The 25,262-nt window shown below is 41.1% G+C and overlaps 2 protein-coding genes across 5 annotated transcripts in view; one reads left to right on the top strand and one right to left on the bottom strand.

Annotated features, from left to right (window-relative positions):
* The window catches only part of LOC130915825 (uncharacterized), a 61,391-nt gene extending 58,993 nt beyond the window's left edge, over positions 1 to 2,398 (bottom strand). Inside the window, exon 1 of the mRNA XM_057835936.1 lies at positions 2 to 2,398. Coding sequence (XP_057691919.1) covers positions 2 to 304 — 303 coding nt within the window. The 5' untranslated portion in view covers positions 305 to 2,398. The remainder of the gene's footprint in view (position 1) is intronic.
* The window catches only part of lonp2 (lon peptidase 2, peroxisomal), a 74,463-nt gene that overhangs the window by 36,923 nt on the left and 12,278 nt on the right, over positions 1 to 25,262 (top strand). For 2 of the 4 annotated variants that reach the window (XM_057835935.1, XM_057835932.1), the window contains 4 exons: positions 13,089 to 13,215; positions 13,359 to 13,441; positions 18,966 to 19,057; positions 19,297 to 19,504. In XM_057835935.1, the coding sequence (XP_057691918.1) occupies positions 13,089 to 13,215; positions 13,359 to 13,441; positions 18,966 to 19,057; positions 19,297 to 19,504 (510 nt within the window). The remainder of the gene's footprint in view (positions 1 to 13,088; positions 13,216 to 13,358; positions 13,442 to 18,965; positions 19,058 to 19,296; positions 19,505 to 25,262) is intronic. The other 2 variants (XM_057835933.1, XM_057835934.1) reach the window with 2 other exon arrangements.

Genomic DNA, 25,262 nt, shown 5'->3' with positions numbered 1-25,262 from the left:
CTTGAAACTTGAATTGGTCAGTCGACAGCTCCCATCCTAAGCCCAAACTGCGCTGCATTGGTGGGGTAGTCTGCCCAATGTCAAGACCTTGCATGCCTACGGCACAATCTTCAGTTGGAAAGGCTCCTGTTATGAGAGGACAATTGGATGAGATTTTGTGCAGGCCTATGTTACACTGGGCCAGCATCTTTTGTGCCCTAAAAAGAACATCAGTGGCCTGCTCTATGGAAGAGAATGACTTTAGCCCATCATCTACATAGAAGTGCCGTTCAATTAATTCTTTTGCGCCACTGCCAAATTCCATTTCTCATTCTATGGCTGTTCTTTTCAGTCCATAGATGGCGACTGATGGGGAAGGACAATTACCAAACACATGGAGAGTCATCCTAAATTGTTTCACTTTTCCATCAAGGTCATGATTTTGGAACCACAAGAAACGAAGGTAGTTACGGTGGTCTTCTCGAACTACAAAGTTGTGAAACATATGCTCCACATCTGCCATGACGGCGTAAGGGTCGGACCTAAACTGCATCAGAACTCCTACGAGAGTGTTGTTAAGATCTGGTCCCTTGAGGAGCACGTCATTGAGAGAAACATTGTCAAGTTGAGCACTCGAATCAAAGACTACCCTAATTTTTTCTGGCTTTTGCGGGTGGTAAACGCCAAAACTAGGGAGATACCAGCACTCTTGATCTGGCGCCAGTGCGGGCGCTGGTTCGGCATGGCCCTTGCTGAATATTTTCTCCATAAACTCAGCGTAATGCGCTCTCATTTCAGGCTTTATTCTCAGCGTTTTGCGGAGCGACATTAAACGATTGTAGGCCTGCTCCCGATTGTCAGGTAGGCGCCGCCTAGGTGAGCGGAATGGGAGTGGAGCTACCCAGTTATTCGCCTCATCTTTAGCAAAGTTGTTGTGCATAATGTCTAGGAACAACGCATCTTCTGCCGAAAGTGCAACTTTGTCGTCATTTGTTGTTTGTTGGAAAATATGTTGTCCTAGTTCAGCTTGTGTGTTTAGTGGATCATTTTTGGTGTATTTCTCTTTGATAACGATTGTGTTTTCGCAAGGACTGAGGAACATGGGACGTCCACTGTTTAGAACGTTCGTCTTAAATGAGTTCAATGTGGGTTTATGAGCCCCAGAGAGACAGACGTCACCTATGATAACCCATCCTAAATCGAGACGCTGGGCATGAGGTGCATTGTTTGGCCCATTTACCTGACCACGGACTTTATGAGCCTGAATGATGTCCCTTCCCAGGAGCAGAAGAATGTCTGCCGATGGGTCGAGAGGAGGAATCTGTGAAGCGATTGATCGCAAATGAGGGTGAGCTGCTGCTACCTCAGGGCTGGGAATTTCGTCTCTATTGTCTGGAATCTGATCACATTCTGTTATTGTAGGCAGCAACATGAAGACTTTACCATCTACATCTTCTACAACAAAGCCATCAGCTTTGCGACCTCGTGTCTCGGATAAACCTGCACATGTTCTCATGGTGTATGGGAATATGGTACCTTGCACATTAAACATGTCAAAAAACGCAGATCTGGCTAAGGATGAATTGCTCTGATCATCCAACATGGCATATACCCTCTTTTTCTTTTCTGGAGAAGTTCGGCGATATACATTAACTAAACAGATCTTTGAGCATGATTTTCCTTTTACGCCTTGCCTTCATACTTCTGTGCAACAGGCTGTGTTCACAGGATTTGGGCCCTCAGACTCCCCGCCATGACTCTGGGTTGGGGGGTTAAAGTCTTTAGGTGTCCACGGAGGTGGACCAACATGCATGGCAGACACATGAGCATCGCTATCACATTCTGAGCATTGGATAGTAGCTTTACAGTCTCGAGCCCTGTGATTTGTGGACGCACAACATTTAAAACAAATGGCGTGCTCTTTGAGAATGTTCTTTCTTTCGTCTAGTGTTTTCATTCTAAACCCCCTGCATTTGACGAGTGAATGTGGTTTTTGGTGGATAGGACATTGTTTGTCTGGATCAAGTGCTGTCAATTTAGCCGAACTGATCTCTATTTTATTCACTGCTAATGGAACTCTGTATTTGTCTCGTCTTACTAATGTCTTATCAACCCTTGGATTTATTACGTTTGAACATTGTAACATAAAGCTAGGGTCTGTTCTCATTTCAGCGTAGTCATTTACGAACCGAACAAAATACGAAAAAGGTGGATAGACTGCACCGTTTTCCCTTTTGTATTTGGTACCTTGTGTAACCCATGACTCTTGGAGTCCATATGGGAGTTTTTCAACTATCGGGTTTATGCCCCTTGGTGTGTCGAGAAAGCTAAGACCCGGCAAATAACTTTCACTTTTGGCATACGATAGCTCTAACAGAAGATCAGCAAGCTCCTGCAGTAAGTGAGTGTCTTTGTTGGAGATTCTTGGAAAAGTCTGCAACCGTTAGAAGAGAGAGGATTCAATTACCTCTGGAGAGCCCTAAGTCTTGTCTAGCCGCTGCCACAGACGTTGGAGACCTGCCTGTGGATTACTCACGTGAACTGCCGTGATCCTCTGAGCATGTTGAAGAGACTCCCCGCCGAGCCACTTGGTGAGAAGGTCGAGCTCTTCGCTGGGCTTGAGATTGAGGCCTTCTGTAGCGTTGCAGAACATTGACTTCCAGGACAGGTAGGACTCTGGCCGGTTGTCAAAAACCTTAAACCCCGATGTCAGCAGATCACGCCGTGCTAGATAGGCTGCTAAATTGGACAGTTCGCTTTGTGGGGTTGCTGAAGGTGTAGGCTGGTGTGAAATGTCCGTTCTTGCACGATGAGATTGGAGATGCTCTTCATCAGCGATGTCGATGTGACACACATGTGGAAAAGCACCAGCCTATTTTGGGCTATTTTCTGGTTGTAGAGAGTCATTGTGCCTAACCAGGTGCTCAGTGTTTGGCGTTTGTGTACCATCTGCTTGCACACGCTGGTCGTCAAAGTGAGCATGCACATACTCTTGTGCACGCCTGGTGGAGGGGGGTGTCTTGGAAAATACCCCTTGCTCGCTGAGGTCGACTTTGGCGCGCTCCTCTTCTTCAAACGTCGCCTCCCAAACTTTAGCTGTGGCGAGCGCTGCTTCTGCTTCACCTTCCGTCTTCAGAGCGTGTAGTGTTGCCTCGAAGCGTGCCTTCTCGACCTCCATGTCGATTTGGCGTTTGGCGTACCGTGCTCTGGCGTAGGCAGCTTCGGCGTCTGCTCGTGCTTGCGCAGCAGCTTGACTCGTTCTGGACCGGCGTGAAGAATGAGAATGACTGGCCTCCGACCTGGTGACCACTTGGCTGATAGGTGGTGAAACTTCTTGCTGAGACATCTTGGGTGCTTGATGTGTTGAAAATCTTTTTACTCTTCTGCCCTCAGTTGAGCGTATGGCTACTCGACTTCGGCAGCGAGCTAAACCAACAAAGAACAATGGAGGCCCAAACTCCTTCCTCTCATTTGTTTCTTTGTGTGAACGTGTGTGTGGTAAAACTGAAACATACATAAAACACAAATGTCATACACAAAATAAAGCTTCTATACAATAACATGTTTATGTAAATAACAGAAAACTGGCTCCATAATGAGCAAATGAAATGAAGTGGCTACTTTAGCTTAGCACAAAAACGTGTGGGTTTGTGCCACACACAACAACAACAAAACAACCGAATAGACACACCAAAATTACATCTAACCCATTGTTAAAACGTACAAACTTAGATTTTGTTTTGTCAAGGGTTCCCAACGATGTATGGTGCAGAGGAGGTGTGTAACGTCTTAACACCTCAAGGCCTCTTTTCCAACTGAAACAAAGTTTTCTGCCTACTGCTTACAGCAAGTCGCCACTAGGGAAAGCCAAGCGCACACAATACCAACGAAAAACTGCAAAGTCAGAGTTACAATAGCGACATCCTGTGGACGGATGAACAATGTACAATCTTAGAAAGAAATTAAACCCAAAAAGTAGTCAATATAAGTCCGGAGGACATAACATTAAGTTAATGATATATTTGTAAAAAAAAAAAAAAAAAAAAAAAAAAAATTGATAGCATGTGTAGGAACATAGACTTAACTATAATGGTTAGTTTGCTAACATTTGACTGCCTACTTGTTTTCTAGCCAGTCACTACCACCGCTGGACTGGCCATCGGGCATTTGCCCGGGGCCGATGGCGATTTTGGGCCGGTCCTGAATTTTTTTTTTTTTTTTTTTTTTACCTAACGGCATTAATCACATTGGTACACAAAACTGGTAGATCGGCCCATCAGTCAAGATTGTTTATGGGCTGGACCAATTACAAACGAGGGCCGATGCCCCCTCCCTCTTGATCAGAGGTATCAGATATACATTAATCAGACATACAGAGAGAGGAGATAAACAAAATGGATAACTACAAGAAAAGGAAAGGAGGCGCGGAAAAAATTAGAGATAGAAAGAGACAAGCCCTTCATGCGGACGCCGCTAAATGTTGCCGGTGGCGGAGCTCCCTCTTCAGCGACAGCAGCAACCGCAGGTTACGATGGCGGGGGTGGCCGTCAGGTGGATGAGGGGAAGGGGAGGCAGGAGGAGAGACCCGCGGCCGCCGGCGGTCCGAGTGGAGGGGAATCTGAACTTCAGGTAAGAAGTGTTGAACTGCAGTCTATCTGGTTCAGATATGAATTAAGCGTGGGTGTAGTTTATTTTCATTGCGCTCGCTAACTCTTAACACCGCCAGGAGTTATAATTAGGCCGTTAAGCAATTTAGTGCATGCAAACTAACATGATGGGGTTTCTCTAATGCTGGACGGTTTCTATGATGCTATTCTAGTTGTAATTATGTTAGTGCTTAAGTAAATTTATTTTATTAATTTAGTTAAGTATTATCTCTATTTGTTAGGTAGTTAAAAACTTTATAAGGTCGAGCGGACGCGCCGGCGCGTCCGAGCACATAACTTTTTTTTTTGTTTTGTAAGACAACACAGGCAAGATCTAGCCTGGTAGTTTCCATTCAAACTTCTGTCAAAAGTGCGAAATCTCAACTATATGACAGTTTATGAGTGGTCTCAATTGGCCAAGTTAAACCATATTTATGATAAGTCGATCACTCCATGCAGACTTTTGGATTCCTCTAAGTACTGTATAGAATACGTGGTTCAACTGAGCAAAAATACCAGCACTGTGATCATCAGAGCAAGTCCATCAGGTGACATTCTTTTTCACCTCTGTCTCCTTTCACTTTGAAGGTTCCCATGTTTGAGGAAGCATTTGGTGTTGCTGTGCAAAGTGTTGGTGCAGTGGAGGTTCAAGGTTACTCTTTATTGATATGGTAAGTACATTAGTCTGTGAAAATATCACTTAATTACTTCTGCTAAGTTGGTTTGTTTGTGTACGGTATAATTCAAAAAGTTATGGACGGATCTTAATGAAATTTTCAGGAAATGTCCACTCTGGGACAAGGAAGAGATGATTCAATTTAGATTTAGAGGTGATCCGGATCACTGTCTTGATCCAGGATTTCTTTGAAGGATTCTTTATCATTGCAGGATAGGGCGATTTTCAGCATATGTGTATGCAACTCCAAGAAAATTGCCCAGATTGCTTGTTAAAAAAAAAAAAAAAAAACAGGACATGGCCATGGTAGTTGCTATGAAATGACACATTATGATTTGAATTCTGCCAATATTCTGGGTACTGTGATCCAGTACATGAGAAAAATTGGGGCTTATCACATTTTTTTGACACAGTGAGGTAACAGATGAGGGTACAGACATACAAACAGGTCTGTGCTCTCTGAGTGTTTTTATAGTTACAGTCTGTAATTTACACATTTTAATATTCATCTCAACTCTGTGTCCTATTTTTCAGGATCCCATCATACTTTGTTCATTGTTTGTTCAGGATTTTGCCCTAAGTAAGTACTATATGGAGGATATGATGCAACTATTTTCCCAGATTTTTCTAGAAACCAGTACTGTGATCATACAAGTCCATAAAGTGTTATTCTTTATCACTTATCTTCCTCTGTCTCCTTTCACTTTTTAAAGGTCTCCGTGTTTGAGGGCCTATTCTGTGGATATATTTATTTGCACTTTTATTGATGCAGTAAATAAATAGTCTATGAAAAAATCACTAAATCTGTCATTTATTCATTTTAATATATTCATCAATGATCATGTCTCACCTCTATTCCGTATTAATCCCTGTCCTAATTTCAGGATCCCATCATACGTTGTACATTGTTCAGGAGGTTAACTAGACCATGCAGCCTTTTGATATCCGCTAAGTACTGCATAGAATATTGGGACTGGAAGGATGGTGTATGTTTAAGTCTATGTTAAAGTATATATACACCAACAAGACAGTGTGAAAGCATTGTCACAACATAGTTTGTTTTCATTCATAGGCTTAATTGTCTTTCCATCAATACCTGGTGGGCCGGTCTCGGCTCAAAATGCCCGGGCCGATTTTTTGTCCCAGTCCAGCCCTGGTCACTACACAAATGGAATAAAATATAAGTAATCCCCGGGTTACGACGTACCCGACTCACGCGTGATTTCGACTTTACGACACCGGAGTCTCATCTGCCTTTCTGTCCCCAGTCCTTTTTTTTTTTTTTTTTTTTAAAGTCGCGTAAACTATACCTAGTTCTTGCAATGTCAGGATCCCCTTACCCCCAGCATCATCGCCGTCGTCCTGCAGTTCCGGACATCGTCAGGTCCCACTTCCTTGTTCTCATGCTTTTGCTGCTTCCCTCGGTGCGGACTCATCTTGCGAGTTCCGATCCAGCTTTTTGAGTTTGGACGGATGACTCGCGTTAAGAGAGGGGATGCTGGCGACCTGAGCGGCCATGATTTCCCTCTTCTCTCGCCTCTCTACTCTTTCTACAGCGCCCTTTTCTCTCAGCAATGCCATTCACTCGTGAGTAAAGCCCGAAGTTTTTATTTTTTTGCTTCAGCTAGAATAGTCATTGAATATACAGTGTATCACAAATGTGAGTACACCCCTCGCATTTATGCAGATACTTAAGTATATCTTTTCATGGGACAACACTGACAAAATGACACTCTGACAAAAGTAGTCTGTGTGCAGCTTATATAATAGCGTTTATTTATTTTCTCCTCAAAATAACTCAAAATATAGCCATTAATATCTAAACCCTTTGCAACAAAAGTGAGTACACCCCTTAGTGAAAGTTATCAATATTAACATACAACATGTCAACTGTCAATATTTTGTGTGGCCACCACTATTATCCAGAACTGCCTTTACTCTTCTGGGCATGGAGTTGACCAGAGCTTCACAGGTTGCCACTGGAATGCTCTTCCACTCCTCCATGACGACGTTGCGTAGCTGCCGGATATTTGAGACTTAGCGCACCTCCACCTTTTGCTTGAGGATGATGATGTTCTATTGGGTTCAAGTCTGGAGACATGCTTGGCCAGTCCATGACCTTGACCCTCAGCCTCTTTAGTAAAGCAGTGGTCATCTTGGAGGTGTGTTTGGGGTCATTGTCATGCTGGAACACTGCCCTGCGACCCAGTTTCTGGAGGGAGGGGATCATGCTCTGCTGCAGTATTTCACAGTACATGTTGGAGTTCATGTTTCCCTCAATGGAGTGTAACTCTCCAACACCTTTATACTCCTCACCTGGTCGCCGCCACACATGCTTGAGACAATCGGAACCAAACAAATTAATCTGCGTATCATCAGACCATAAGACATGGTTCCAGTTATCCATGTGCTTTGTTGACATGTCTTCAGCAAACTGTTTGCGGGCTTTCTTGTGTACCGTCTTCAGAAGAGGCTTCCTCCTGGGGTGACAGCCATGCACACCAATTTGATGTAGAGTGCGGCGTATGGTCTGAGCACTAACAGGCTGACCCGCCACCTCTTCAAACTCTGCAGCAATGCTGACAGCACTCCTGCGATGATCTTTCAAAGAAAGCATCTGGATGTGACGCTCAGCACGTGCGCTTAGCTTCTTTGGACGACCAACCCGAGGCCTGTTCTGAGTGGACCTTGCTCTTTTAAAATGCTGAATGATCTTAGCCACTGTGCTGCAGCTCAGTTTCAGGGTTTTGGCAATCTTCTTGTAGCCTTGGCCATCTTCATGTAGCGCAACAATACGTATTTTAAGATCCTCAGACAATTCTTTGCCATGTGGTGCCATGTTGGAACTTTCAGTGACCAGTATGAGAGAGTGTGAGAGCTGCACTACAAATTTGAACACACCTGCTCCCTATGCACACCTGGACCTAGTAACACTAACGAGTCACATGACATTTTGGAGGGAAAATGACAAGCAGTACTCAAGTTGGACATTTAGGGATGTAGTTTCTAAGAGGTGTACTCACTTTTGTTGCCAGGGGTTTAGATATTAATGGCTATATTCTGAGTTATTTTGAGGGGAAAATAAATTAATTCTATTATATAAGCTGCACACTTTTCATTGTGTCAAAGTGTCATTTTATCAGTGTAGTCCCATGAAAAGATATACTTAAATATCCGCAGAAACGCGAGGGGTGTACTCACTTTTGTGATACTCTGTAACAGCATTTAACACAATGGACCTCACAGTATGTTATTTTTTACTTTATTTTTTTAATATGACGTATAATACATGCTTTTTGACAGTTATTTTGAGGGTTCGGGGTCATCTTGGGGTACGTAAAGCGTTAATTCCAACTTCTGCTGAAGTTTGAGTTACATCGCCATCCAAGGAATGGAACTCGTTCGTAACCCGGGGACTATGTGTAATCTAAGCTGTCAAGACTCCAGCACTGGAAGTCCAAAGTAAACACAACAAACCTTTTATAAAGAAAGGAATATGTACTTTCGGACCCACACCAAAGAAAGTTCTCCTTACACACACGTAGCATGTGGCTGCAATCACCTTGACTGCACACCGCTCTCAACGTTAACGCCTTGAGCATTTATTTACGCCATGTCCATGTTGGACATGTATGTTTATTTAGCAGCTCTGGGTAATATTGAGAATCTAACAATGTAAAAGACTGCTTATTAATTGTCACGAAAACTTTGGAGAAAAATCTGACATAACACATGACATAATGTTACTATGTAGCTAACATTACAGCTAGATAGATATTTGGCCTGTGGGGTTTCTCGTTTTTAAGTTGCAGCTGGTAGCATTTCACTTCAATTGTAGTAATGGTCTCCTCTCTGTAAAGGTTAATACATGGACATACTACATACTACACTACAGTGGGGCAAATAATTATTTAGTCAACCACTAAATGTGCAAGTTCTCCCTCTTGAAAAGATTAGAGAGGCCTGTAATTGTCAACGTGGGTAAACCTCAACCATGAGGGACAGAATATGGAAAAAAAAAAAAACAGAAAATCACAGTGTTTGATTTTTTTAAAGAATTTATTTGCAAATCATGGTGGAAAATAAGTATTTGGTCAATACCAAAAGTTCATCTCAATACTTTGTTATGTACCCTTTGTTGGCAATAACGGAGGCCAAACGTTTTCTGTAACTCTTCACAAGCTTTTCACACACTGTTGCTGGTATTTTGGCCCATTCCTCCATGCAGATCTCCTCTAAAGCAGTGATGTTTTGAGGCTGTCGTTGGGTAACACAGACTTTCAATTCCCTCCACAGATTTTCTATTGGGTTGAGATCTGGAGACTGGCTAGGCCACTCCAGGACCTTAAAATGCTTCTTACGAAGCCATTCCTTTGTTGCCCTGGCTGTGTGTTTGGGATCATTGTCATGCTGAAAGACCCAGCCACGTCTCATCTTCAATGCCCTTGCTGATGGAAGGAGATTTTCACTCAAAATCTCTCGATACATGGCCCCATTCATTCTTTCCTTTACACAGATCAGTCGTCCTGGTCCCTTTGCAGAAAAACAGCCCCAAAGCATGATGTTTCCAAACCCATGCTTCACAGTGGGTATGGTGTTCATCGGACGCAATTCAGTATTCTTTCTCCTCCAAACACAAGAACCTGTGTTTCTACCAAAAAGTTCCATTTTGTTTTCTTCTGACCATAAGACATTCTCCCAGTCCTCTTCTGGATCATCCAAATGCTCTCTAGCGAACCGAAGACGGGCCTGGACTTGTACTGGCTTCAACATGTCTGGCAATGCAGGATTTGAGTCCCTGGCGGCGTATTGTGTTACTGATAGTAGCCTTTGTTACTGTGGTCCCAGCTCTCTGTAGGTCATTCACTAGGTCCCCCCGTGTGGTTCTGGGATTTTTGCTCACCGTTCTTGTTATCATTTTGACGCCACGGGGTGGGATCTTGCATGGAGCCCCAGATCGAGGGAGATTATCAGTGGTCTTGTATGTCTTCCATTTTCTAATAATTGCTCCCAAAGTTGATTTCTTTACACCAAGCGTTATACCTATTGCAGATTCAGTCTTCCCAGCCTGGAGCAGGTCTACAATTTTGTCACAGGTGTCCTTCGACAGCTCTTTGCTCTTGGCCATAGTGGAGTTTGGAGTGTGACTGACTGAGGTTGTGGACATGTGTCTTTTATACCAATGAGTTAAAACAGGTACCATTAATACAGGTAACAAGTGGAGCCTCGTTAGACCTCGTTGGACCTCGTTAGAAGAAGTTAGACCTCTTTGACAGCCAGAAATCTTGCTTGTTTGTAGGTGACCAAATACTTATTATCCACTCTAATTGGGAAAGCTTTAAAAATCGAACAATGTGAATCTCTGTTTTGTTTTTCCACATTCTGTCTCTCATGGTTGAGGTTTACCCAGGTTGACAATTACAGGCCTCTCTAATCTTTTCAAGTAGGAGAACTTGCACAATTGGTGGTTGACTACCGGTAAATACTTATTTGCCCCACTGTACATACTGCAATCCTCTCTATCTGCTGCTAGATGAAATAAATTTTAAAAATGTTTTTATTTATTTATTTATTTTTAAAGGGCTATTGCCAGCTGTGGTAGTGCAAATTCAGAAATTTGAACACCGGCCATCATTTATAAATTATTCGTTCACTCAGTCACTGTCACTGAGAGAATTTGACAGAGCCTTGGGTTGTCACAGTTTTCCAAGGGAGCGAGGCATTGCGATTCATTGAGTAGTAAGTCACACGAGATTCTGCAATTCAAGCCAAAGACCGTTTCACTGGTCTGTTCTTCGCTTGTAGCACATTGTGGGACATTTGAGTTAGAAAACACAATGCGTGATTGTTTTAATAAAACACGACTTTTCTCAAGATAAAAAACAAAAGATTTAGAAGATTTATCACTTCTTTGGAAGAAAACTGAAGTTGTTGACAGTCTGAATTTGAATTTGGATAGTGCTACAAATGCATAGCAGTGGCGGTGCTCATACAGTGGGGAGAACAAGTATTTGATACACTGCCAAGTGGTTTTCCCATTGTCAGTGTATCAAATACTTGTTCTCCCCACTGTATTTCTGTAACAGTAATGGATGTGAAGGCTGCGTCTGTAAGAAATTCGAGAATCATGACTGCTGTGGTGAACTCGAAAATGACCCCTTGGGGTTGTCAAATCAATCATAGCAAAATTGGTTCAGGATTGTCCATTCACCAGTCAATAAATATGCCTTGTTTCTTACAATCATTATTTCATGGGTGAAATGTACAGTAAGTGTTTATGTAGTATGGCCTGAGTTTCTGTTGTCCAGCCTGACAAAGTCTACGCTCACACCGCAGAGCGTGATGCACAATTTGGATTTTTTTGTTAATTCCCAAATTAATTTTTTTAAAATTTCTGTTTATATTGCACAAACATATGCTACTCACAGTGAGAAGGGAATGCGTCCGTGATGTCACACACATGCTCACTGCCCATATCGCAATGTTTACATTTACTGAAGTAAATATGGTCTCGGCCGGTATGCTTTAGTTGCAACCTTTGAGGATATTATGCCACTGAAGCCAACATTTTTTTAACCTGATAGCTTTACATGTGATAGCAAGAAGGCTATTTATTTCATACACCTTCATCCGCTATTACTCATTCATGTCTTTCGTTTCATTTGTCGAACACTTGTGACGTATGACATTTGTTGCTAATGTATTGGTCACATTTATGCCGATGTGCGTTTATATTGTGTCGGATAGACATCCAATGTCGAACACTTGTGACGTATGACTTTTGTTGATGATGTATTGGTCGCATTAATGCTGATGTGCGTTTATATTGTGTCAGATAGACATCCAATTCTTATCTTAATGAGCACAGGTCGTATTTGCAAAAATCTGAATCGGATGGTTCACACTGCATGAAACAAATTGTGTCATCTATGGGCAAAGAAATTGGAATGGAATCTGCAAAGGTGAACATAGACTAACATGCTGCTTAGTAAGGGCAAGTGAAAAAATGTGTGCCATTTTCCAAGTCCATTCCGACTTAATTTTGGAAAACCAAGACGAATGGATCACCTAACTTCAAGTCACGATTTCTTGGAGAGGAAACATACAGTATCAAACGGTTGAACCCAGACTACTCTTTTTGATTTTGCCAAAACCTGAATTTTGATAAATGGGTCAGTGTAACTACATTTTCTCTGCTGGGTCACATATACACATAACTGGTGTTGCACCGATACTATTTTTGGTATCGGCCAAACCCGATACTGTACCGATACCACATTTTTTGAATTTTTTTTTTTTTTCTATGAAAACTAAGTTACTGCAAGGTCACTCAAATATAAAGTAATTGCTATCATGGCCTGGTCAGACACTGCTTATTGCATTGCCTTCCACTGGCAGCGCTAGATTTCCAATCCATTTGAAGATGATCCTCACACTTCAAATGGATTGGACGTCTGCTGTTTTTATACTCTTTTAAATTCTAAGCAAAAGGATGATTGGATGCGAAATGATTGGATGTCTATTGTTATCTTTGGAAAGGAGACTAGGACCTTCCTATACAGTATGGCAACATGCGTAGCTGGCATCCATCTTGCACAGTATAGGCACATTATTTCTTATTGACATCATTTTACTTCCGTATCGACACCGATACTAGTATCAGTATCGGAGCAACGCTTGACTTTTTATTTTTATTTTTTCATTTGACTCCATGCAATATATAAGTACTTTAAAAGACATCTTGTTGGCATTTTTCTTAAAAATGACTACCCCTCCAAAAATTTCAGGCTACACACAGGAGGAGAAGTTGGAGATAAGTAATCGTCACCTGATCCCTCACCAACTGGAGCACCACGGACTATCACCTCAACAACTACGTATACCACCAAAGACTACCAACGATATTATAAACAGGTGCGCAGAAGCCATTGTTGGGATGCTCATGCGTCTTGTTCGCCAGCAGCACTACAACCTTGAGATCGGATATTGGATGAGTTAAACTTGGTATCTTGTCTTAGTGTGGTTGTATATACTGCTTGTATCTTTTACCCCAACAGGTATACGCGTGAGGCGGGAGTACGCTCACTGGAGAGAAATATTGGAGCCGTTTGCCGGGCTGTTGCTGTCAAGATTGCTGAAGGTCAGTCATTTCTTCAGTGTTGGAATCCATTTGGCCATCACACACAGCAGAGAGGTGAGATGCTGATTATTGACAACACACAAAAAGCAAAAGTCCCTTGCACGGGGAAAAACAGATCCCTAAGAAAGGTATTGATCTCACTGGTTGGATTGGAAATCTTATCGGCATCAATGGAAATTGAAACATGCTATCTAGGGAGTGATTCCCCAAACTCTGCATTCTCTGAATCTGTTTGAAATCACAACCAACATGTGTTTTCTTTTTTCTTCTTTTGTTTGTCTCTTGTCGCTGTGCTGAAAGTTGGAATTTTTGAGTTAAGCAAGAGCCTTCATGTGTTGCAATCCATATGATTTTCAGTAAGACACTTTTACCGCCAAAAGGTATACAGCGATCCCTTGTTTTTCGCGGTTAATAGGGACCAAAATCCATCGCGATAAGTAAAAACCACGAAATAAGATTTTTTTTGTCTATGTGTGTGTGTTAGCATTGGAAAGAGACTTGTTTTTTCACATTTTTTTCCTAAAGTATCATTAAAAAAAACTTTTACGCATCTCTCTCTCTCTCTCTCTATATATATATTTTTTTTTTTTTGTTTGTTTGTTTGTTTGTTTTTTGATAAATGGTTTTTAAGCACTTCAAATGTAATAATTGTTTTAAACATGTAACCCAACAAACTATTTGTAAACAAGAAATAAATATAAAAACGCTTGTCTTTAATAAATGCTTCATTGAGTGAGTCCACTCAAATCCGCTTAAGCTGCTCACTTACACACAATGAGTTCCCACAGCAACTGTTGAACAAGTTAAACGATGATTGACGAATGCGCTTTGAAGCTTCAGATTTCCTGGCATATGTGGCAAGATCAAACATTAAAGGTCTGTCAATCATCGTTAACTTTAATAAGCAACTCCAGAGCACTGCCTGACCAACAACGAGCAGGGGAAGGGAGAGAGAGTGAAACTACGCAATCAGCTCAGGACAGCTCATCTGTATTTATTTATTGTTTTTTTAAAATGAAAAAAAAATCCGCGATGGACTGAGGGTGCTAAGTTTGAAGCGCGAAGTAGCAAGCGATCACTGTATTAATGCTTTACTGTTGGATAAGCATACTGTATTGGCCGGAAAATAAGACGGCCCTGATTATAAGACGACCCCCTCTTGTTCAAAACTCAAGTTTGAAAAAAGACTTTTTGAGCACCAAATTAATTTTTATACAGAAAATAATTACAGTAAATCCGAAACAAAATGATTAAAACAATATATTTGAGAGAAAAAGCATCTTATTTTGCCTCATTCAAATCTTAATATATGAACATTTAAATATGTAAACTAAAGTGCAATCACATTCGTAAATGATTGGCTTCTGGTTTTTGAAATGTAAATAAACCAATCTATTGTGATAAAACAACAAAATTGCAATAACTGCATTCATATCTGGTACCATCTAGCGTCGTGAATGGGGAGAGTAGCTGAGATCTGTCATGACAGAACATCGCTTCAATGATATCTGGCGCCAGTGATCGTCGTGAATGGGTATAATGTCTAGACCGCAAATATAAGACGACCCCCTCTTTTTCAGTCTTGTTTCAATGCAAAAAACACCGTCTTATATTCGGGCCAATACGGTAATGTGCTGCAAAAGCTTTTGTTGACTCACAATCACATGGTCTAGCAAATGATTCTCACGTGTGTTTTGATAATGTTATAAATATTTCGGTTGCCATAAGTTAAATAAGATAACAAAAGCCAATTCCCTTGATTGGTAAAATCAAGATCATGTGAACTGTTTTGCCTCAGTGAGATGGGGTTGTGCTATACCTCACTGAAGAAAATGTTGTTTTTCATTTGGTTCATTTTAAGGACTTTTCTTAATTCATGGCCGGCTGCCCAATCTTCTGAAGTATCCTTCTGAAAGTGCATGTGAATCAGTCTGACACATTCGGATTAAAAGTTTTTGAACGAACTGAAAACGCATTAGAACACAATGCTTATGATCAATTGATAGCTACGAACGTTTTGACATTTACAAGTTGGCCACGTGGCAGATGCTCACTCAGATGATGCAAAAGTTGACTATGGAGCCAATTTCAGGGCTCTCGAGGTTTCCAATGGGAAGAGCAAGAGAACATTTTGTCCTGGCAGTCAAAAGATGGCTACGTAAGCAAGGGCACACACGTTAGGCTTTAGACAACTGAGGAACACAATCATTGTATGAGTTCAATATGTCGACTTGGCCTTCATATTCTACGCATTTCAGTCCAATGCCTCATCTGTGGGAAGCAGTGGTCTTGATTGCATTTGGACGGGCTGCCCTATATAAGGAGAAAAAGGTTTTAAAGCTGCACGCTTCTCTGCAGTAATGCTGACAGCACTCCTGAAACGAGTCACATGACATTTTGGGAGGAACCTGACAAGCAGTACTCAATTTGGACATTTAGGGTTGTACGTAGTTCCCATGCAGTGTACTCACTTTTGTTGCCAGGGGTTTAGATATTAACGGCTATATTTTGAGTTATTTTGAGGGGAAAATAAATTAACTCCATCATATAAGCTGCACACAGACTACTTTTCATTGTGTCAAAGTGTCATTTTGTCAGTGTTGTCCCATGAAAAGATATACTTCAATATCTGCAGAAAAGCAAGGTGTGTACTCACATTTGTGATACACTGTATTTTTTATGTCCCGAAAATGCATGGAGAAATCCCTGGCTTGCAGCTGTAAGGCTCAGCCCTCCCCTACATCTGCAGAAATGCGAGGGATGTACTCACTTTGTTGATACACTGTATATGTGTGTGTGTGTGTATATATATATATATATATATATATATATATATATATATATATATATATATATACACAGTGGTACCTCTACATACGAAGTTAATCCGTTCCAGGACCTTGTTTGTAAATCGAAATGGTCGTATGTCGAGCAGGATTTTCCCATAGGAATACATTATAATTCCATTAATTCGTTCCACAGCCCAAAAACCTTCACTAAATCCTTAAAAAATACTGCTGGTACTATTACAAATGGCAATTACACATAGCAAAACAAATAAATTTATAAATCAAAATCGGAATAATAATAATAATAATAATAATAATAATAATTCCTGTATTAATGTAACGAATCGGGTTCTAATGTGGCGGACGTTTTTTTGCTGACCCTGAACGCACCGCGGGGCTGACGTGCCAGAGACAGACCGGTGAGCTTGAGTTTCACTTTCACTTTGAATGTTTTCTTGAGAACACCGTCAATTGCGGCAGACAGAAGGTGTTTTTGTTTTGAATAAGTTGTGAAATAAATGATAAAAACGTGGCGAAGTTGGCGATTTCTCTGGAGATGTTACCACAATAAGAATTGTCAGCTTAACTTATAAAGACTGGCGAACGATGGTCGGAGGAGGACCGTGGAGATGTATTGTTGAGCCATTTCACGGATGCCCACCCTACGCTCATATTTTTCTGTCATTTGCATCTTCATTTAGAAGGTAAGCGTCAACTTTTTCCTTGTTTCACCACCTGTACCAACCTTTTCTGAAACCAGTGTTGATTTGTCACACAAGAAAATCCGCCGTGCATTCGTCTGCGGTGCTGCCATTGTCGTCGTATTTCGAGCATGTCGTCGGATGTAGAAACAAATGGCGAGTCAAATTTTACGTCGGATGTCGAAAAGTTCGTGTGTCGAAGCGATCGTATGTAGAGGTACCACTGTATATATATACATTTTATATATATATATATGGCGGAAAACACAGACTCCTCTTTAAAAGAAACTGCTGTATTTTAAGCCAAAACAACTGTTGTGTTTGATAGAACAATATGTCTATATGCTGCCATAGCAGATTCATGGCGCATGAAGCCCCCAAACTATTTTTAATTTGTCCATTTTACCCTGAAAACCCCCGTTTACAGACGTCGTGCAACCGCTTTTGTTTCAACCCAGCCATAAAACAAAGATAAATAATTATATTTATTATTCAAAATGTCTGTCGTTTTTAGCTTAGAATCATTCATTGATGTCTCATATTTTGATTTAAAATAAAAAACTTTAAAAAATTATTCACTCACATATTTTAAACTTTTAAACAAATTATGTCACAATGAAAAAAATGGCGTCTGTAAAAAAGTCACAGATATCTACCTCATAACTATCGCTTAAAAGTATTTTTTTGTTACTGTCGCATTTTCTCCGATATGTTAGATGATAAATCATTGATCTAAACAAAAAAAAGTTGAAAAAAAACATTTAAAAGGGTAAATATATGAAAAAGAAAATCTCGACCACTCCTTGATGTCTGCGATTTCTGCATTGCGACCCTTGTTATATTACCATGTTTCACCCATAAAATCCCATAAAAATCCAGCTGTGGCCATTCACAGCTGTGTCTTGACACTCAGTGATACATGCTACTTGGAGTTTTGGATCGAAACAAAGTAGGTACGCGATAATATCTCATTAAAGTCATGGCGTCTGTAATTCTGTTCTCGCGTGCTCTCACCTCCAGATAGGGTTTTGCTGTTTTGCTGTTTTTTTTTTAATTTTTTAAATGCCCTCCTGCTCAAAATTTTCTTCCCCCAGAAAACTGAGATTTTAAGCTTTCCAATGATGTATCACACATGCATATCGGACAATTTTGAAAGTTGGCCAAATTGGGGATCTCAGAGCGGAACTTCAAATATATATATATATATACATATATATATATATATACACACAGTATATATTCGGGCTTTATTCGCGCGTGAGTCTTCTTAGAGAAAAGGGCGCTGTGGAAAGAGAAGGGAGGCTAGTGAAGGGGGATATCATGGACGCTGTGGTTGCCAGCATCCCTTCTCTTAACGCGAGCCCGCGGCCTGAACTCAAAAAACCAGCACGGGACTCGCAAGAGGAGGCTGCGCTGGAGGGGGGAAACAACAACAGCAGCAGCAGAAGGAGAACAGGGAAATGAATGGGAACTGTAGGACGGCGGTGGCAGGAGGGGATCCTGACATGGCCGTTTACGTGACTTTAAATTTTAAAAAAAAAAGGACTGGAGACAGAATCAAAGACGAAACCCCAGCATCGTATGTCAAAATCACGTAAGTCAGGTACGTCGTAACCCAGGGACTTCCTGTACTGAAATGCCACAGATTCCTGCATTAATTTCAGCATGTCAGGTTTTGACCCTTTTGACCCTAATGGAGAGGCACTGTTTAAGTGACTAGCTCCATCTAGTTTTGAAGCTGAAAAGTGCAACCGGATGCAGGCTGAACTCAAGCTTCTTGTGCAGTCCATATTCAATGAAATGTTCATACTTTGCTGTCGGCCAACCCCGCCATCTGCCCATTGTTAGCTGGAATAGGCTCCAGTACCCCAACGACCCTAGTGAGGATAAACGGTTAAGAAGATAAATGAATGAATGCTGTGGGACAATAAAAAAACGGGCCGCAGTTGGCCTGCAGGCCATAGCTTGGACAACCCTCAGCAACCTATTTGCAATCACTGTAATGACACTTACAACCTGTTTTGTACCGAACAGTGAAGGCAGCCTCACCAAAGTTAGCGATGCCGATCGTGATTAAAAACCGGGACCTGAAAGACATCTTGGGAATACCGTTCTGTGACCGAGAGGTAAGTGGGAGGAAGCGTGCATGTAGATCATTACAATACTTGCAATCATCCTTGTGTGTCGTCAATTATGGAAACCGGCCCCTCCACATGTTGTGGGCGCTCATGAGCCCTTGTTGTATTGGGTCTTTCAGCTTTTCCATCTGCAGTCCATCGCATTCATTTCCTCTGCTCCCTCGGTCACCTCACGGTCCCGGTCTTTTGTTCTGTAAAATTTTAATCTAGATATGTATGTGCGACAGGTTTCTGAGCGCCTGACCCTACCCGGTGTGGCTCTGGGCCTTGTCTGGACCTATCTGGGTGGCGAGATCTTGTTCGTGGAGGCCAGCCGAACGGAGGGCGAGGGTAAGCTGACTCTTACCGGTCAGCTGGGCAACGTCATGAAAGAATCGGCACATCTGGCTATCAGCTGGCTTAGAGCCAACTCCAAACACTACAAGCTCACTAACAGTGAGTCCGTCAATGCTTGTTTAATTATACCTGCACTAGGCGGGGGTTTAGCCTCTAAAGTGACAGACACCATGATCATGTGCATTGCCACTGAAAGAATCCTGTTTAATAGATTGAAAAAAAAACACAGAATTTCATTTTTCTAAGACGTAATAGTAGAGGAAAAACATAACATTTTTTTCAGAAAGTAGCCAACCGACATGGAAACATTGACAGACATTTTTCATTGCCAGTACTAACTTAGCCAATTAAATGCAAGTATTCCAGACTGCCCGCCCTTCCCGTGACATTAGTACAGTGGCAACTCTACTTACGACATTACTGTAATTTTCTGACTATAAGGCGCACCTGAGTATAAGCCGCCAGCCACCAAATTTGACACGAAAACAGCATTTGTTCATAGATAAGCCGCAGCTGTCCTCACTGTATTATGGGATATTTACACCAAAAGATAACTGGTAACATTTTATTTGACAGCAGCATCATAAGACTGTCATAAGACCTAATGAACCACCATTAAGCTTTGAACCAATTAGCTGCAAAGCTTCATTGCTTCAAGAAGTTCATTTGGCCATCACTGCTTCCTTGGAGTAGACAGTCAACCTCTGCTGCCACCAGCTGTAAACACAGTTGTCATCCAACATGTCTCCTAGCATGCATTGCAGCGATACAGATGCAAATAACAAAATTCATGTTCTGTGCTAATTATTTCTTGAGTTATTATTCTAGTTGTTTCATTATTGCTAGTTATGGTACTTGGTAACACTTTATTTGACAGTGGCGCCATAACACGTTCATCAGACCAGCATAATTATGACATGACACTGCCATGAGCATTCACTTTGAATGGATGTGAGCTGGACAAAAATGAAGTTAGTGACATAATTTGCCGGATGACATTTAATGACATCGGTCATAAATATTTATTGATACTAGTGCTGTCAAATTTATCACATTAACGGGCGGTAATTTTTTTTTTTTAATTAATCACGTCATAATATTTGACACATTTAACGCTTGTGCGGAGTGACCTGCTCATGCATTGCCTCACACAGATTACACTGACGCCATTTTTGGCCTTTTGAGAGCTAGGAAGCAGAGAAATGCGAGTAGACATAAGCGTCATTTGACCGTGCCGTTTATTGGCATAAGCTTTGACATCTCTTTCACAACAACCATAACTATTGTGTTTAACACGCTTTATTGAGCACAACGCAGAACATATAACATTTGCAGCCACCACAGACAGTCATGGTTGCCCAATTTCCCATCATGCATTTGGGCGGAACAGTTAAGTCGCTACAGTATCATTTAGTGACGGCAAAACAAAAATATTATTCCTCTCTCTCTCTCCACAAAATAATGTTCACAAAAAGAAAAGCGCTAAATGCAAAGAGAACTGGCATTCCCAATCAAAATAGCTATGCAAAATACACATAAAACTTTCTCAGACTTTGCCTTTGCTAAATCTCCAATATAAAACTCGCCGCTGACACCTTGTGGTATATTTTGATCACTACCTTACGTAATTAAAGACACTGTGGAAGAACGGCAGGGAGCCCATGTGACGTCCTGCTCGGCAACGTCAACAATGTCGAGCTATCAGTTTACTTTTTTGATTGAAAATTTTACAAAATTTATTCAAACGAAAACATTAAGAGGGGTTTTAATATAAAATTACTATAACTTGTGCTCACATTTCTATTTTAAGAACTACAAGTCTTTCTATCCGTGGATACCTTTAACAGAAAGAATGTTCATAAAGTTAATGCCATCTTGTGGATTTGTTATAATAAACAAATACAGTACTTATGTATAGTATGTTGAATGTATACTGTATATCAGTCTCGTCTTATCTTTCCATTCCAACAATAATTTACAAAAGAATATGGCGTATTTTAGAGATGGTTTGAATTGCCATTAATTACGATTAATTAATTTTTAAGCTGTGATTAAAAATTTTAATTGTTTGACAGCCCTAATTAATACCCATGTTAGTGTCATGTCATAATTATGACTGTCTTATGGCAGCCTACTGATGCTGCTGTCAAATAGTGTTAGCTATTAACCCAATAAATCAAGAAATAAACCACACTTGACTATAAGCCGCAGGATTCAAAAGAAGGGGAAAAAAGTAGCGGCTTATAGTCCGAAAATTACAGTAATTGGTTCTGGAAGTAGTATCGCAACTTGAAAATTCCAAGGATAGAGATGCTTTTTTCATGTAAATGCCCAAATCCGTTCAATGCTCTACTAAAACGCCACAGTAAATTTTATAATGAAACCGGAATGAAACAACAGCCAAACACATCCGAACCATTCTATATACCTAACCTAACCACTAATACCTGAAATGAAGTAGATAAAAGAACATAATACAAAGGAAAAAATATATACTGTATAATGTATATATCTTACCTTTTGAGTTGGGCGATGTCCTCTTTCGTGAGATCAATGGTGCCTATCTCATTCTTCGTGCTACAAAAACATGAGGAGACCTGTGCTTTAATGTGCTACTAATGTAGTGAACCGTGTGTGGTCTTAAAAAAAAAGCTCTTTGTGAGACAAAACGCGAGGAGACTTGTGCTCTTTTGGCAAAGATATCGTGCCCTATAACAACAACACAGACGCGCCTGTGCACATCATCGTACTGCGACGCCCAAATTGAACGTCATCAAGAATAGGCTAATAGGACAGCAGAATCAGACCACTGAAGCATTATAGGAAAGATTAAGACCAATAGGGCAGCGGGATCTTATGGCGCGATATTTAAAAGCAGGAAGTACGTACAGTGGGGAGAACAAGTATTTGATACACTGCCAATGGGTTTTCCCATTACCCACTGTACGTATCTTTTACAGGAGCGTATAGTATTTTGCCTCTCGTAACCTGACAATTTTTTAACCAGAGGCAATATTTTCCAGTTGAGGTGTGTCATAACCTGAACATTATGTTTGTAGAGACGTTCGTAAGTAGAGGTACCACTTTAATACCAATGATCCCATGCACCTGTGTTGGAGTCTTTAAGTGTTGACATTAGGGGTGTAGCAATATATCGCGATACTTTAATTCCAATTGGCTATCGATATGCTGTAAGCAAGAATCAATATATCTTTTGATAAAGAATCCAATAAGTAGCTACCAACATTTTTCACTGGAATAAAATCTATGTTAATTCATTGGCTGCCATTGACAGCGTTAGATGACAATTCATTTTGACTGGTCGTCAAAAGGAAGTTGACATCTAGCGCCAACAATAGCACTCAAAAATGAGCATTCAATTGTTTCCAATAATGTTGCAATAATAAATTGTTGCTGTGTATATTTACAGGTACGTTCCCATATTCTGTGTGGGAGACAAAGGTTTTTGACACGTTTTTTTATTTTTGAAATAGCTTATTTTTCTCTTTAATAGATGTAACATATCGTAGCGCAATTTCCTGACCCATGTATTGATAATTTTTGTATTGCCATATTGTTAGATAATCGTTGCCACGAGCCTTGTATCGTAAATTCTATCAGGGGGTTCATACCCATAGTTTACAGTGGGGCAAATAAGTATTTAGTCAACCACTAATTGTGCAAGTTCTCCCACTTGAAAATATTAGAGAGGCCTGTAATTGTCAACATGGGTAAACCTCAACCATGAGAGACAGAATGCGGAAAAATGAAAATCATAGTTTGATTTTTAAAGAATTTCTTTGCAAATCATGGTGAAAAATAAGTATTTTGTCAATACCAAAAGTTCATCTCAGTACTTTGTTATGTACCCTTTGTTGGCAATAATGGAGGCCAAATGTTTTCTGTAACTCTTCACAAGCTTTTCGCACACTGTTGCTGCTATTTTGGCCCATTCCTCCATGCAGATCTCCTCTAGAGCAGTTATGTTTTGGGGCGGTCGTTGGGCAACACGGACTTTCAACTCCTTCCACAGATTTTCTATGGGGTTGAGATCTGGAGACTAGCTAGGCCACTCCAGGACCTTTAAATACTTCTTACGAAGCCACTCCTTTGTTGCCCTGGCTGTGTGTTTGGGATCATTATCATGCTGAAATACCCAGCCATGTCTCATCTTCAATGCCCTTGCTGATGGAAGGAGATTTTCACTCAAAATCTCTCGATACATGGCCCCATTCATTCTTTCCTTTACACAGATCAGTCGTCCTGTTCCCTTTACAGAAAAACAGCCCCAAAGCATGATGTTTCCACGCCCATGCTTCACAGTAGGTATGGTGTTCTCCGGCTGCAATTCAGTATTCTTTCTCCTCCAAACGTGAGAACCTGTGTTTCTACCAAAAAGTTCTACTTTGGTTTCATCTGACCATAACACACTCTCCCAGTCCTCTTCTGGATCATCCAAATGCTCTCTAGCTCAGGGGTTTTCAACCCAGTCCTCAAGGCACACTGTGGGTCCTGGTTTTTGTTCCAGCCGATCCAGCAGAGACAGTTGAACCAATGAGGCTTCTGCTAAAACAAGCCACACCTGACTGCAATCAACTGATTGCACTTGTAAAACACCAGATTGGGGAAAAAGTGTTGTCATCTTGTTTGGTAAGAATGAAATCCTGCACCCACAGTGTGCCTTAGTGGAATAGGTTGGGGACCCCTGCTCTAGCTAACCGCAGACGGGCCTGGACGTGTACTTTCTTCAGCAGGGGGACACGTCTGGCAGTGCAGGATTTGAGTCCCTGGCAGCGGATTGTGTTACTGATAGTAGCCTTTGTTACTGTGGTCCCAGCTCTCTGTAGGTCATTCACTAGGTCCCCCGCATGGTTGTGGGATTTTTGCTCACCGTTGTGGGGTGGCGTGGCTCAGTGGTAGAGTAGTTGTCACCCGAACCAGAGGTTTTGGGTTCGATTCTCTGCCCTGATGAACTTGTCTAAGTGTCCTTGAGCAAGATACTGAACCCCACATTGCTCCTGGTGCTGCGTCACCAGTAGGTAGATGGCGAGATAGTGTAAAGCGCTTTCAGCGCCTTGAAAGGTGGAAAAGCGCTATATAAGTATAACTCCATTTATCATTTATCATTTTGATGCTACGGGGTGAGCTGTTGCATGGAGCCCCAGATTGAGGGAGATTATCAGTGGTCTTGTATGTCTTCCATTTTCTAATAATTGCTCCCACAGTTGATTTCTTTACACCAAGCGTTTTACCTATTGCAGATTCAGTCTTCCCAGCCTGGTGCAGGTCTACAATTTTGTCTCTCGTGTCCTTCGACAGCTCTTTGGTCTTGGCCATAGTGGAGGTTGGAGTGTGACTGACTGAGTTTGTGGACAGGTGTCCTTTATACCGATAATGAGTTAAACAGGTGCCATTAATACAGGTAACGAGTGGAGCCTCGTTAGACATCGTTAGAAGTTAGACCTCTTTGACAGCCAGAAATCTTGCTTGTTTGTAGGTGACCAAATACTTATTTTCCACTATATTATAGAAATGAATTCTTTAAAAATCAAACAGTGTAATTTTCTGGTTTTTTTCCACATTCTGTCTCTCATGGTTGAGGTTTACCCATGTTGGCAATTACAGGCCTCTCTAATCTTTTCAAGTTGGAGAACTTGCACAATTAGTGGTTGACTAAATACTTATTTGCCCCACTGAATGTGCATGGGTCAAACTGGCATGACAAAATAGCATTGCTCCGTTCCTTTACTTTCTCCATTATCAAGGTCTAAAAAAATTGGCCTTTTGCGTACTTGAATACTTTGCAACCATCTTTCACATGAATGTCATTTATACTGTGTATTGTCTGTTTTTTTTT

This window comes from Corythoichthys intestinalis, chromosome 5 (assembly GCF_030265065.1).
Source record: "Corythoichthys intestinalis isolate RoL2023-P3 chromosome 5, ASM3026506v1, whole genome shotgun sequence".
Taxonomy (NCBI): domain Eukaryota; kingdom Metazoa; phylum Chordata; class Actinopteri; order Syngnathiformes; family Syngnathidae; genus Corythoichthys; species Corythoichthys intestinalis.
This window is presented reverse-complemented; position numbering and strand designations above follow the sequence as displayed.